Genomic DNA, 15,151 nt, shown 5'->3' with positions numbered 1-15,151 from the left:
TTCAAGTCCCGTATGCATGGATGTTTTTAAAAACACAAAGTTGTACAGAGTGCGCACTACAAAGGCCTTATCCAATATAATTTCTAGTCCTAGTATCTATACCACTTGTGTCGGTACAAACACCTGCAGAATGGACACACTAAATTATACTGTAAACCCATATAAAGAGCAAATATCCTACTTCTCGGGTCATCAAAAAATATATTTTCAGACGTCAAGAACGAATTTTATTTATACCTAAGTAGAGTAGAATATTGTAACGTTATTATGTTCTCTACATATTACCAAATAATGATTAATCCCACTGAGGAAGATACCTATATTACTTAGTACTTAGTACCTATTGATCAATACAAATATATTTCATATAAACATTATGAAGAATAAAAAGTAAAAGTAACTCTATCGGTCTGCTAATCTGCTACGCTCTCATGGCTAAATTGCATATCTGATTAAAATAATTCGGCATTTTATATATACGGGCATTTTGTTTTATTCCGCAGATAGTCTCTATATCCATATCTCACTTTAAAAAAAACCGGGTGGATTGTATAATATAGCCGCGGGCTAACATTTGTAGTCCAAAAGTACCTACCTAACTGTAGCGCTTTCTTAGGTAAAGTGCTAAACCTATTTGGATGAAATTAGACAAGGAAATAGCTATATTCAGAACCTCTTCCTAACTAGGAGAGGGTAGAACAGAGGACGATACCCACTAATAAATCCTGGATGGAATTTTATCGGATTATACTAATATTGCAATTTTCTTATCAATATCTAGTGGTGTATGTTAGGTAGGCAGTCAGGTCAGGCAAAAATTGGAATTTCATTGGAATGCGTTGGAAAGCTTGCGGGGAATCAAAACATTTTATTATGTTCTTCACAAATATAATTGTCATATATTATGATTTAATCACAAATTGCGCAAGGTACAAAAAATGTTTGCACATTATAATAAAATATAGGTATATTCTATTCAGCCATACAGCGTGAGCCATTGTGATGGACGTATTATCAATAAAGAAAATAAGATTTTAGGTAAACAGTTTGATTACGGAATTGCCATTTATGATCTCATGAAATAATAGGGAATCATAATGGCTTACAGAGGTCAGGACGTCTGAAAAATATCCCATAATATTCAATTAATCCTTATTTAAAAAAACTTCGAGCATATACCTAGTTTTCTTTGACGCCGAATAAGTTAATAATTTCCATAATCTACGAAGGCATCAATAAAGAAGCGCTTATGCAAGAAATCTAGTTTTACTTACTTAAATGTTAAGATTTCTCCGTTCCATCAAAATGACTCACCTGCACTAAGCCATGAAGACTAAAAATGCTTACATAAGATTGATTAAGGTAATTCATCAAAATGCATTCTGCTAACATTCTTATTGTGTGTACTTACAATACAATCAAATAAAAATAATCTAAACTTAAATAAATCAAAGGTAGGTAACTATAAATTGAGATTTCGTTGATTGCAGCTTAGTGTGTTAATAATGTAAAAGATCGCACGTATATCGAAGAAAATACTTATTTATGAAGTGGGGCAGAATAATGTAGGTACATAAATCTAAATCAGATTACATATCCATTTAGCAGTAGGTATTGCGAAATATTTATACTAAGTACATACATACAAATACATAATAATATATATTATCACCAAAATTCTTATAAAGTGCAATTGACTGTTTACCTGTAGGTAGAGTTTATACTAATTAACAATAATTGTTATTACTCAAATTGCTAAATGAAAGCAAATGACATGATTTGGCATTAGCGGTCTTTTTGGCACCACGAGAATAAATCAATATACAACAGACACAATAAATAACACAGACACCGCTATCTCTAAATTCAGTAGATGCAATAACTTTGAGATCTTGTTATTAATATTCATATTATTAGGTTATTTTAGCTTCCCTTAAGTTGTTCTTTATATTAAGTACTCTAAAACGATAAACAGGTAATCCAATAAAAAAATACTGTGATATTTAATTAAAAAATATTCTGTGATGGCCTACAGGTTTCACCTAATTTATTAAAATTAAAATTTGCCTGCCTGAAACAGTAATCAAAGAAAGTGATCCAACCTGTCTCACGCTCTCGTTCACGCGTTGTTGTAAATCAACATTATGCATAATTTATGCAACTATTGTAGCTAGTTAAGGTAATATTGATTGAGGAGTCGGTTATCTTCGTAACTTAACAATACCATACGCTGATCAAAGAAAAATATTTGCATAAACGGGAGACGTCAAGAACTAATTTACTTAGGGAAAATTTTTATTTATCCATGATTTAGGTGTTTCTATTCTCATATAACATAATATATTTGGGTACCTAATACTTTTATAAATTCTACTACGTTCTTTTTTTTTTGTATTTTTCAATGATAAGTATTTTGATAACATACTTTATACTTGTACATAATAAGTATAACGATTATAATATTTTTACATCTATCAATTAATTCGTACCTTGGGTCTTTGGGCATGCTTTTATAGGTATCGAAGTATATTTTAAGAATTTCTTACATTGAATACCTCATGAAATACACAAGTTGTATTTAAAGTTAAATCAAACATTGGTATATTTCGTTCCCTGATCATAACTTAGACTTATACTATACTCACTCTTATTTCGGTTTGTTCTTTACCTCAAAATCAATAATATAAATGGCGATCTAAAACATCCACAACACACGCTGTTTAGCAAAGGACATTTAGGCACTTCCATAAATTGCAACAATGTTTTCGTCAAACAGAATAAAACTAAAAGTAGTAAAATTATTGCAAAAATATTTCCCATTAATATTATAAATGGAGACAAATTGCATTAATTATTATGAATATACGTTTTTTATCAATACGTCTTGCAGTTTCCGTTTGGCTTTAATTGTTTCATTTTATTTGTTGGCCCTGTTCATTAAGGAGATGCTTCGCGTGATGAGGCTAAGACCGGCACCGTAGTGGCAGTCACATGGCGAGCAAGGCGAAGACTAGTCCGTTTTTGTCAGAGACAAGGCCGAGTTCCAGGGCTTAATTCCTCTTGTTCCTGGTCATTTGGCACATTGTTATTCTGTTCTTGATCTCGATTTAAGACAAACACAGGCTCTACATTCTCGTCGTCGCTGTTAAATCTGAAAATAAAAATGAAAATATAAAAAAAAAATCATCAAAATTTAAAACGGTTCGGGATAAAAGTTTAGTATTTAACTATTTACTTACTGGTATCGAGGAATCTCTCCTCTCATTGTGCAAATTGCATTAGTTAGGGCCTTGACATAATTTTTGGCTAAAGTGAGAGTTTCTATTTTTGATAAACTCCTGTTGTCCTTCTTAACATGTGGAATTACTCGCCGAAGGTCCTAAAACAACAAAAAATAAATAAATTAAGTTAGCACATAAGTAAATCACTCTATAAAAAGAAAAGTATTTTGAATATCTATGTATTTACCTCAAAGGCTCGGTTCAAGGAGTGCATCCGCATGCGTTCCCGTTCATTGCTCTCCAACCTGCGTAGATTTCGTTCACGAGCGGAAATCCCACAACGCCGCCGACGTCCTGGGCCAGTCGGCCCACTGCTACTAGCTGCTGAAGATGATGACCCCGCAGCAGCACGCCGTGGCCGACAAACTCGTCTAGCTACTTGTTCATCGCTTCCACTGCCGCTGTCATAAAAATCTGAAAATTAACATTATGGTTTAACTTTAGGGACTCTAGAAATCCGAATTTTCCTTTTTAAGATAATTAAGTAACGTGAAACTCAATTTAAATTTATAAATTACGGGATGTGCTGGTTAATAACAGTTTATAAAAAGATACCCACTGAAGGTAAATAGAAGGTTACAAAATGTGGGGATTTATCTAAGGATGATGATATTGGACTAGGTACGTTTTTCTTCATAAAACATTGGCAACCACAAGGTGGCGATGGCGACGATATTAAAGTGAGAACAACATTTGTGCAACGAGTCAGCTGCTCTGTACGAAACTTGGATATTACGTGACGCGACTGCACGCTTGATAAAGTATTTGCGTAAGAGCGCGAGTGCAGACTAATCGATTTGTACGCACGGTTACGGCTGATTTTCGTAATGCCCTTATCTGCTTCGTGCTTTTCGACGCCGGTACGTATTATAATAATAAATTAAAATTCAATATCCGTGTAGGTTTTTTTCATAAACACCCAAGTAAAAAATCCATCATGAGTTTTCTTACCTCCTGCTTGTTCTATTTTGTCGGCAATGTCGGGCTTGTTATCGTAATACTCGGAGGTCTCATCTTCATAATACAACATCGTCTGGTCGGGCGACTCAGCTTCAGAGCCCCCACCACCTTCTGCGCTCGCCCATTGGGGCATTTTTTGATCTGTAACCAATATTTATATACTGAATTTAGTTTTTACAGCAGAACTCAGGAGATAATCAGCAACAATAAAAATTATTTAGATGGAGATGTATATTGGGTGATACAAGGGAAATAGTTAGGTAAAAATCGTAGCAAGTTGCTATGCCCTGGATATCGTAGGTATGGCGTGAAACCCAACGAAACGAAAAATACACTGAAGTACACAGTATGAACTAGAGAAAAAATTATAGAGTTGACTAGGACAATAACAACTAGGTTTCAAGGTAGGTACTAAACATTTTCTATTCGTAGAAACAAAACCTGGAACGATTACAAGGTAATTTACTCGTGTCAGGAAACTGTGATTGCTGAACATCCCCCTAGATTGATTTTACGGTTATAACATACGATTAAGACACATATTTACGAAACTGTAAAAGTATCGAGGAAACACTCAGGTTCAGATAAATTTCACGACCGTCATTGGCATTTTACACCCCGATAACAAATTATTGTGACGCCGTTTGTGACGTCCATTACGTGAAATTTGAAAAGCCGTTAATATACAGTGTCGGAGTCGTGGGCAGTAGCTACTTGAACATAATGACAGTGATGCGAGACGTCGTACACGTTAAGCTAGGGGGTGCGAGACACGGCGCCGGCGGTCGCCTGGCGACCGACGTCGCTTGCCGCCCACGCGGCGCCCAGCCGCGCAACAAATGACACGCCGCTATATAATACATCGTACAGCTTATGTGAGAATATAAAACAACGATAATGGAAAGCAACTTTGTTTTATCAATCATCACGATTATCTGCTAAGAGCAAGTTCTTTATTATACCTAATTAATGATACATTAAAGTTTTTGTGCCTCAGTTTCGAGCATTTGGACTGCAGTGATAATATATCAAATCTGTAGTTCAGAATTTAGTTTTTTTTTATAAATCGGTATTTTAAAAAAGGACGTAAGTCATTAAACATTCCATTAATTCACAATATAGTAACGAATCCGTAGACAGAGATTAAATACTTGTTACGATGTTTTGCCACGTCATCACCTAAACGCTACGCAAAGTGCTACGCAGCTACGACGCTTCGACACAATTAGATGAAATGTAACAAAATAATTAGCTAGTTCTATTGATATACATTTCTGGTAAATAAAGAAGTTATATTTTTAAGTTAATGTAATTTATGCAAGTTTTAATAATATTCTAGTAATACATTTCTATAGGTGTCGATGTACAGACAATATTAAGCAGTGCAAAGCAAAAGTATATATATGTGACTACAGCGAGTACTACTCTCACTTAATTTTTACTACCAGTAGACTAGTGCAAGCACGTGTTTAATTATTCATTTAAAGAACCCCGCCCGTAGCCCCGCTTACGAGATTGAGTGACCAGTTTCTAAGCACGCCAAGAAACAGATCTGATATGCTCCACTTTATACAAACCGGTTTCTATAAGTTAATTGCCATTCGATTAAAAATATAGGACTAAAACTACATTTGTATAGTTTAAAATGCCTGGTACATGTAGCCTGTACAATATAAAAAAAATGAGCAACGCAAACAGTAATTTTGCGGCATGATAACATATTGTTTTCAATTAATCTATACTAATATAATAAAGCTGAAGAGTTTGTTTGTTTGTTTGTTTGTTTGTTTGTTTGAACGCGCTAATCTCAGGAACTACTGGTCCGATTTGAAAAATTCTTTCAGTGTTAGATAGCCCATTTATCGAGGAAGGCTATAGGCTATATAACATCACGCTACGGTCATTAGGAGCGGAGTAGCAACGAAAAATGTTACAAAAACGGGGACAATGTTGACCCATTCTCTTAGGTGACGCAAGCGAAGTTGCGCGGGTCAGCTAGTTTATAAGAAAGTGCAAAACGTTATTAGTAGTTCCCATTGAAGTGATATGCCGCAACAAAAAGAAAACAAACAATGGTAGAGCTAAGTCTGGTTTTACAGCATTTGCGTCTGCTTAACACGTGTGTGATTAACATTACTGCGTCACTATTTGTTTGTTTATTTGGCTTTTTTGACGCATGTTATTGACGACAGTTTTCTTTAATTTGTATAAAATTACCAAGTGGTGTAGAAAAATGCTATATTTTAGCATTTTTCTCTTAACTAGTTTTTTTATCTGTATTGAATGACCAAGTGGCATAGAAAATATCCTCGAAATTAGATCGTTGAAGATGGAAGTAGTCGTATGTTAGTTAACCCATTAAGACATTGCGCAAGAACCAATTCCTGAATTTGGATAATTAATTTAGGTTTAGTACGCTACTTACAATGGTTACTGTTACAGGAACGTGCATATGCCTCTCAAAGATTACAAGTGAAGTAGTTACATCCGGATGTTTTGCTTTTGTTAGCTCTCTCTCGGTCAGAGCACTTTCAGCGCCTTTATCGCGTGCGGTTCGCACGTGCACGCAAGATTAACCTTACCAATAGCACACATTCGCAACTTCGTTATATAACAGCAATTACATATATTTTATACTGCTATATGTCAATTATAAATTTTAATATAATGAACGTGCAGAAAGGCATGAAGGTTTGAAGTTATTATATCAAAGTATTTATATATTATATTTAAAATGAACAATAGAAACTTTCATTCAGGGTGTGTAACGGTATTTGAAAAATTAATAGGCAAAGTGTATTTTGCATTGTAACTCATATCTTTTGAATATAGTGTATAATATACTATTTGATTTGTAAATAATATTTGAAAAACAAACTCGTTCGTGTGTTATTGTCGCCTTCACTTCACGCATAAAGCGATAAAAAGAACCTTATTGTTTTAATTCAAACATAACACTAATGTGTTTGCTATTAATATTTACGTCACTTGTATCAATCTCACACCTGTTATAATAAAGAGATGGGTATTAGGTAGGCCCGTTTTGGAACAGTAACATGGTATTTTGAAAACGCAGGAGAAAATGCCAGTATAAATAATAATATACTCCGTTAAAAAAGCAGTTCGTTTCTTTTTATAAACTGTAGTATGTACTACCTCTGTAATATATGTATCATTACTAACTAAGTATTCATAACAGGATTTAGGATAAAATCAAATCCGTATAAAGTACAGTACTACTTATTTTGGTGCAAAATTGTGTACTTATGCAAAAAATACTTCAGTCTTTATTAAAATACTCAATTATTTTGCGGCAGATAAATGTCTTCCGTGTATATTATTATATTGAATATTTATGATTGTTGATGTGGATACCTACATGCTTTAAGATCAGCAAGTTTACAATCACGAACAAACATTGACATTTACGTGACATTTGGAACGGTAATGTGGAGTGACGCCGCCGCGCCGTGGCTGTAGATGCGTATGCGCAGATCGCTGTGTGCCGGACCTGGGTCCGCAGATGTGACGTCACAAGCGGAGCGACCACGGCCGGTACGGTAGCCTGCCTCTCGACCTTCGCGCGCGCTCCCCACACTTTCACTATATCACTATAATACTACTACCACAGTTAGCCGACATATACGCTTATCGTTACCATTGTTATTATACTAGAGCAGTTGCATAATGTATCTGAAGGCGAATAAGGAGTAAATGCCATTCTATGTGTGTCAAAATTGTAGCCCTGAAGGTTAAATAAAATATCGTTCGGAGTCATATCCTGATAACGTATGAAATCCTAGTATCCACTGAATGTTTTTTGAACCTTCCCCATATGCATATCTGAAAGTTTCAGATGTTGAGCAACTTAATAAGAATAATAAGTGGGTATAATATCGTAAACTATTTAAACAAAAGAAAAAGCTCTGAGAACAGTACAAAAATGAAAGCTAACTCTTTTTCGGAATGGTTCCAGTGACTAGCAAATTAAATATTGGGCACCTCGCATCAGTTTGCCAAAACAATACCTATTGAAAGTCGTTTTATAAACCTTAGCAATTAAAAGTTGCTGCGATTGTTTATGCAATGATGAACTTGTTTACTAATTTTGTTACTTAAAAACTGGTTGGAATGTAACATTCAAATTAGCTATTTACCGCAAACTACGGGCAAGGCAAAGTATAGTAAAAAAATACTTAGATGACCAATCTGATCTACATTATTTTAAGTTATGATAATATGTAAGTAACGGAATTATTTGTAATGCAATTAGTACACAAACAAGATGTAAAAACAGCAAAGGGAAATTAATGTAAAGAAACGCTGACATTACAGAGAAGTTAGGCCTCCTTTAAACGTGCGTTTCACTTACGTAATCAATCCGAGTAATTCTTGCATGTCGTCTAATATACGCAAATATAACACGCTTACAATGTACGTGTATTATCGTGTTTTTAATTTAAGTGTATGTAAGCTGTTTTGAATGTCATTTACAATACTATATAGTGTATCAGCTGATTAAACATTAAACAATTGAAGTAATTTTATTGTGGTCATGCAATTACTTTCTGGCCTTTTGGTCACATTTTAATATGAGTTGCTCAATTTGTGATTTTCTATAGTCTCAATTTAAGTACGTACTGAGTAATGACGTTCATTTTATCAATGGATTACGCACAGAATATTTAATTATTTTGATATAACTATACCTATTAATTATAGTATAATAAAAGCGTTACTGAATTTTATGTTTATTCTTTAATGTGTTCGAATAGAGATTTACGCAACACTTTCTTCAGAAAGTTTACCATACGGAGTTAAAGATACCCGTTACGTAGCACATCATAATTTTATAAATAATCCTTATTATGCAATCACTATGTTAAAGTTAAGTTAAAAACGAGGCGTGTAAATAACTTATTACTTTTAATTCACGAGCAAATAAATTATATGTAATAGTTTTCAGTAAATCGTGACTCATTCCTAACTACTGTAATAGGTAAAACGTGATTGTTAAACTGCAATATATCTAGGTACAGTATTCTACAGCTAGGTCAATTAACTTTTGTAGTTCTTTATTAAATACATGAAACATGTTGAATGTAGACACGTTTGCAAATTCTACAGTTTTTGTATGGTAATGTGCAAACATTACATATTATTTGTTAAGGAAAATATTTGTTGCCGGTAAATAAGGTTCTTGTTAATTATTTAGGATTCTGAAATAGATAAACAGTTGAAATAGTCATGTCCTTTACAAATACTTCCTATAGAGTTTTAGATCTTTCTGGCCTAACTAATAAAAAAAAATATGTTGCTTGCACCGACGGATGTAAATCGTAAGTTTATCTATATTCAATTTATAATAAATCATAAATATACCATTTATGCTAAATCGATTTTTAAGGTAATGGTTTAACACATATAAATTGATTTGTGTGGCTCTCATTTATTGTAACCAACTCAGGTTTTATTTCAACTAACTTTCACGGTACTTGATTTATCGATTCCTTGTATTGATTACATATTTTGATTTGTTATCACGCCTGATGAAAAAGAAACTATTTGACCGTATAGATTGTTCTAAATACGTCAGCACAGTTTTACTTTAACAGAAACCACAACAGCAGAAAATTCATTAGGTACATTTTTTAGGTCATCCCGACAAACACATTAAGTGTAGGTACCGTAAGTAGATAGATCGACAAGATAATGCCTGCCAGTAAATAGATAAATGTTACATACAAATAAGTAAGTAAGCTGAAAGTGAAGGTACCACTTTCGCTAGCAGTTCCGTCCTCCTCGTAGAGCCTCATGTTGCTTGCTTTAGAATTTTTTTATATTCGATTTTAGAACACTTTCTATAACTATTAGTGTTGTTCTTCTTTGCCTACTCATTAATTCCCTAAGCGTGGTGATGTTTTTAAATTAGATTAACCACTGCACTCCGGGAAAAAGAAAAATTATGATTGATGTTCATTAATCAAAACGTGTTTTTGAAGTAAAAAGATTTGTTAAATATTTTAGTATAAGTTTAATAAAGTTAAAGTTCACAAAATAGAAGAGTAAAGGTAGGGTCGTTCTAAATTGTTATTAAAAATATAATAAAACTTGTTTGGCTAGTATTAATAGACGTGTTGATTTCGAGACATTCTATCGTAAAATAGTTGCGTAATTAATAAGCACCGTATATAACTAGTTACATTCATAAATAGAAAATCAGGCACTATAATGACATTTTCAAAATGTGTCTTTTTTGGGCCCTTCCTTAATAAAAAATCTTTAAACATTATCCAGTAATTAATACTTTGCCTAAAAGGGCTTACCAATTGTACTATCAGACAATAGTGTCTGACTTACAAAATGATGGATTGCGTTACCTAACATAAGAGTACGGCAATAGTGTTTGTTTAAAGAATTCCATCTCAACAACTTAATAAGCTATAGTGCTATAATGTTGGTTCTAATAAGATAGAGTCTGATAGACAAACTACCGTATATTATCTGTTCTAGTGTATACCCAATGCGTAAACGAGTTCTTATTTCGTACACCCATAAAACTATTGCAAAGAGATATAATTTAAATGGAATGAAGAAATATTGGATGTATGATAAATCATTGGCGTAATCAACAATGCTCAGTAATACTCTCTACAGTTAAAGATATTCCCTCTTAACAAAAATTAAACGTGGTACAAACATTAATTTGAAAAAATAAAGAGACAACTTTATTTGTAATCATTCATATTTGTAGAGTATTAAATTCATTTTTTTTAAGGCTCGTGTAATATTGTTATTATGTATATGATCTGTCGTATTATTTGCGATTACGCTGATCAACTGCGGTTTTGTATTCCATAGAATATTTATAAACGCTGATATATATATTTACCACTTTTTATCACTGTTAGAGTCAATTAACACCCGTCGGAAGTCAAAGTTGAAAAAAACCTGACAAAAGCCATCATCTTAGACAGCTAGGTAAAATTGAAGAATAAATACTATACAAAAATAAGTGGGCAAATCGAGGTGTATTTAGAGGTATTGGCTTCCTTTCTCTTAGATGGGTGAAGCAATGAGTAGTAGCGCAAGTTACGTCGGTGCCGCTCGTAACACCAGTTGAGCTTAAACGTGCTACAATATTGCTCTTACAGATCCATGTTTCAGACAGGTAGATTAGATCGACACTCACGACCATCCCGAAACATCATTGCATGCATTGTATGCAATCATTTATTTAAGAAAATAGCTATAGACTTTTGTCATACGATACCCGAATGATGAAAACGGATCCTTATTACATGTTTTAGTTGTAGTTGTCCCAAATTTTCATTCGTTGCTGAGAGCAAATTATTTTTTATTAAACCAGTCTATCTAAGTATTATTTTCTCCTTGTCCAAAGTATTAGACAACTCCGTCACGAATTGCGTTCATCGCAGTGAGGTAAAATTATTGTCGACTACAAAGTATTCTCTTAAAATTTCGCATGTTTTTCTTAACCCTTTATAATAAATGATACCTTTCCAAAATCTTAATCATAATAATTAAGAGCTACAAGGCTATTTGATATGTAAGGAAGCAATTTTGCAAGTGATGATATTATGGCATGATTGGAACTATCAACTTGTCAGCAACCATACCTTTTGAGAGCTTTTACCTGATCCGATCTTTGCATGTTGTAATACAAAAGGCCTATCCGAATCTTCCTTTGTTAATAAGAAAGGTACGCCTAAAGATTAGTTTTTACTAAAATGTATGGTCGGAATGCAAGATTATTTTCTAAAACCTTGGATTTTCTATAAATCAAAACGAAAAGCTAATAGGTTGAAGCTTTGTATTCTTTTGTAAATTACCGTTCGAATCTAATCTTTGTTTAAAGAAGTTTAAATACAAAAGCATAATAACATCATTTAACTATTCCAATTTTCAATTTCCAATCCTCGGAGCAGTGTCAACCCCTACGTTAAAAAGTATTATTAACGTTATCGAACTATGAGTATAAAGCAGTCAGAGACGATATAGTTACATCTCCTTATTCACAATCTTAACCATTTCAAATCATGCAGCTAGAATCATGAAAATTTATTGCAATCAATTATATGTACTTGTACATATTATTAAGTCAGTTAAAATATTGTAATCTCAATCGTAAAAAGTAATATTTGTTACGTATCGACTCTCCGCAGAGAAATAGCCTATGCAACCCTATTACAAATTAGTCGTCGCTAAAATGTTACCATTCTTGACATTTAAGTTACGTGCATAACTAATTAAATAACTAATTGAATCTGGACTTCTCGTCATTAAAGCAATTATTTAGAACCTCGCAAGAGTAAGTACTTATGTGTATAAATATTCCCACTATAAAAAGAGGTGAGGGGTAAGTAATTATAACACAGAAACGCGATAAAATAATAGAACTATGTTGACGTGGTTCATGTAAAAAATCTACACTACACGATACGGAGAACCATGATGACGCTCGCTCTCTACATAGAGTTTTCATAGGTCTATATAGTACAAGCTGCCTACGCAGAGAGCAGAGGATGTAAATCAATAAACTGCGATCAGAAATTTTCTAGTACCGTCATATTGGTACATCGATGTAATAAAGAATAATTGATTAATTCCACTTTTGAAGGTCGTACGTGTACCCGTGTTTACGTATTTTCCGTAATAAGTAAGTACATTGTAGTATATCTAAGATTAATTTTATTACCCCTTAGATTAGAATATCTATTAAGAAGCTATATTAAAGATTTTGTGATAACATTTGAAAAGATTAATGTGACTCTCTGATTAAGTTACACCTTGATATCAGACTTAGTGCCTACGTAAACATAGAGAACTTGAGGGTTACGAAGACTAAAGTTGTTTCTATAAAAAGATATTTTAATCGAAACATTATATTCGTGCAGTTAGCATAGCAACTGGAATTTCATTGAATGAATTTAATACCTTTCCAGGCTTACAAAGTTACAATGGTCGTGAGATGATCTTGAGTAAATTTGTATCTGTTATCTCGTTGACCTGAGTACAAATTGGATAATATCTATCTACTACAGTTTATTATTGTAAGACTAAAATAATAAGGAGATTTATGGCACGTTGTAAATATTAAATATGTGTAGCGATAAAGTAAATGATCGCAAATAACTTTACTGAATGTTCAATGTTATATGTACATTCTGTTTCAGGTGCAACAATACATAGTATATGATATATGTAAGTATACGTATTTTATTGAGTACCGCAGAGTAAATAACTTTATTTTCAGGTAATTATTACTGAAGTTTTGTAATTAAACGTAATATGTAGAGGTATGTATGAGTTAGATATGGGTTTGGTCAAAAAAACCAATACACATAAGCAAATATAACTATTCCGTATAAACATTTATTTTTGCTTAACTTGCAATCAAGTAACTACCTTGCACTATGCATGTAGCGAAACAATAATCCAACCCATCCAATAACATTTAAGTTTGAACTGTATACACACATATTTTATACACAGGAAAGAAAATGAAAAGGGAAACTTATATTATCTTTTCGCATGTTAAATATCAAGGACGAAAAATGCCCGTGCAGTGTATGTGTCTATCTGGAATGTAGGTCAGTGTGAAATTATCCAAATGATACAATGATAGATGCCTACAAATAAATATCTACCTTTAAAAGTGAACTGATAACATAAGTTAATGTATTCAGAACCCGCTTGTAGAAAACATAACTTTTACAACTAACATTGACACGCTGACTACAGAGCTACAGACAGGGAACAACACACTTTAATATCCTGTTTCGTAGATTAAAAGGGAGTGCTATGCGAAATGCACTATAGAACTTGTTGTCAACCTATCCACGTAATTTAACAAAGAGTTTGCCTTTCACTTAGCATTCGGAACTGACACGTAGACTCGATTTTGATTCTGACCATGGAAGTATAGATCAAATGAAACTCACCTACCTTGCGATGCTGCCGTGGTGGTAAGAGTCCGACAAAGCACAGTAATAAATTCACAGTGTTATCATAGTTGGAACTTGATTGTCATCTGGAGCGAAAGTGATAGTTTCCGTGTAATCGTCCGCGGTGAGCGAATTCGGTTCGAGTGAGTGTTGGCGTGGTAAGGTAGATTGTAATAGCGCGTGGCGCCTGCACTCGCGGCGGCCACTCGGCACGGAATGAAGTCACGGAATATCTAAACACGTACCGGCAGGAGGCTGACGCGGGCCTCGACGTCCGACAACCCACCAACCGCAGCCGACTACATCCAGGACTATTTACCATAATCCTGGAATAAACAACTCATCCGATCAACAGTCACGGCGGAAAGGAAGATTAAGAAAACATTTTTTTTCGGTAGATTTGTCAACTATAACCATAGCTAACTTATGGCTTTAAATAACTATGCTTAACTCAAAAGGTATGAATTATCTAGTTACTAATAATGATACCGGTGCCTATCCTTAATCTCTTCACGAGCTCTCCTGTTTCTATTTTTAATCACAGAAATAATGAATCATTTCATCCGCCCGTATTGATTTTTAATAATGCCTTGCAATTTCTACGAAACGACATCAATTCTGTACAGACTTAAAGTTGAATTACGTCATGACTGACCTATTTCGAAACCTAGGCATTATGTATGTACATTTTCAGGACCTGTTGACGCGTAACGTTACTTTTACTGTCTTCATGAAATATGTCTTTAAGTAAGTATTTCAAGTTTTTTAAACGTATTATTTATCACTAGAACATTATTTATACAATCATCGTATAAGGGTTTGGATTTTTGAACTTAATCGTAATAAATATTTACACTGCATCAATTTCATAGTATTTGATTTGGGACTATTAACATTATTATCAGCCCATCTAAGTATTCATTTTCTATTGAATTTGTCAAT

The 15,151-nt window shown here is 33.6% G+C and overlaps 1 protein-coding gene across 2 annotated transcripts; it reads right to left on the bottom strand.

The window, feature by feature from the left end:
• Positions 1–866: 866 nt before the first annotated feature.
• dimm (basic helix-loop-helix family member dimmed) lies at positions 867–14,442 on the bottom strand. Of its 2 annotated transcripts, none has more exons than XM_076117348.1 (5): positions 14,207–14,442; positions 4,233–4,382; positions 3,469–3,695; positions 3,240–3,379; positions 867–3,151 (listed from the first exon to the last, which is right to left on the bottom strand). In XM_076117348.1, exons 2-5 carry the CDS (start codon positions 4,372–4,374, stop codon positions 3,025–3,027), a joined length of 636 nt encoding a protein of 211 aa, XP_075973463.1. In that variant the 5' UTR covers positions 4,375–4,382; positions 14,207–14,442; the 3' UTR covers positions 867–3,024. The 2 variants fall into 2 exon arrangements, with proteins under 2 accessions (XP_075973463.1, XP_075973465.1); XM_076117350.1 differs by having other exon boundaries at positions 14,211–14,442.
• Positions 14,443–15,151: the final 709 nt, after the last annotated feature.

This window comes from Anticarsia gemmatalis, chromosome 8, assembly GCF_050436995.1.
Source record: "Anticarsia gemmatalis isolate Benzon Research Colony breed Stoneville strain chromosome 8, ilAntGemm2 primary, whole genome shotgun sequence".
In the NCBI taxonomy this organism is placed as follows: domain Eukaryota; kingdom Metazoa; phylum Arthropoda; class Insecta; order Lepidoptera; family Erebidae; genus Anticarsia; species Anticarsia gemmatalis.
Note: the sequence above shows the minus strand (reverse complement) of the source record. Positions and strands in the feature narration are given on the sequence as shown.

Bases quoted from the DNA above. Each gene is read 5' to 3' on its own strand.
- dimm (XM_076117348.1), bottom strand. From the start codon at position 4,374: ATGCCCCAATGGGCGAGCGCAGAAGGTGGTGGGGGCTCTGAAGCTGAG. The intron at 3,696-4,232 runs GTAAGAAAACTC...GTTAATTTTCAG, and splicing joins CAAAATAGAACAAGCAGGAG to ATTTTTATGACAGCGGCAGT. The intron at 3,152-3,239 runs GTAAGTAAATAG...TTTTATTTTCAG, and splicing joins GGAGAGATTCCTCGATACCA to ATTTAACAGCGACGACGAGA.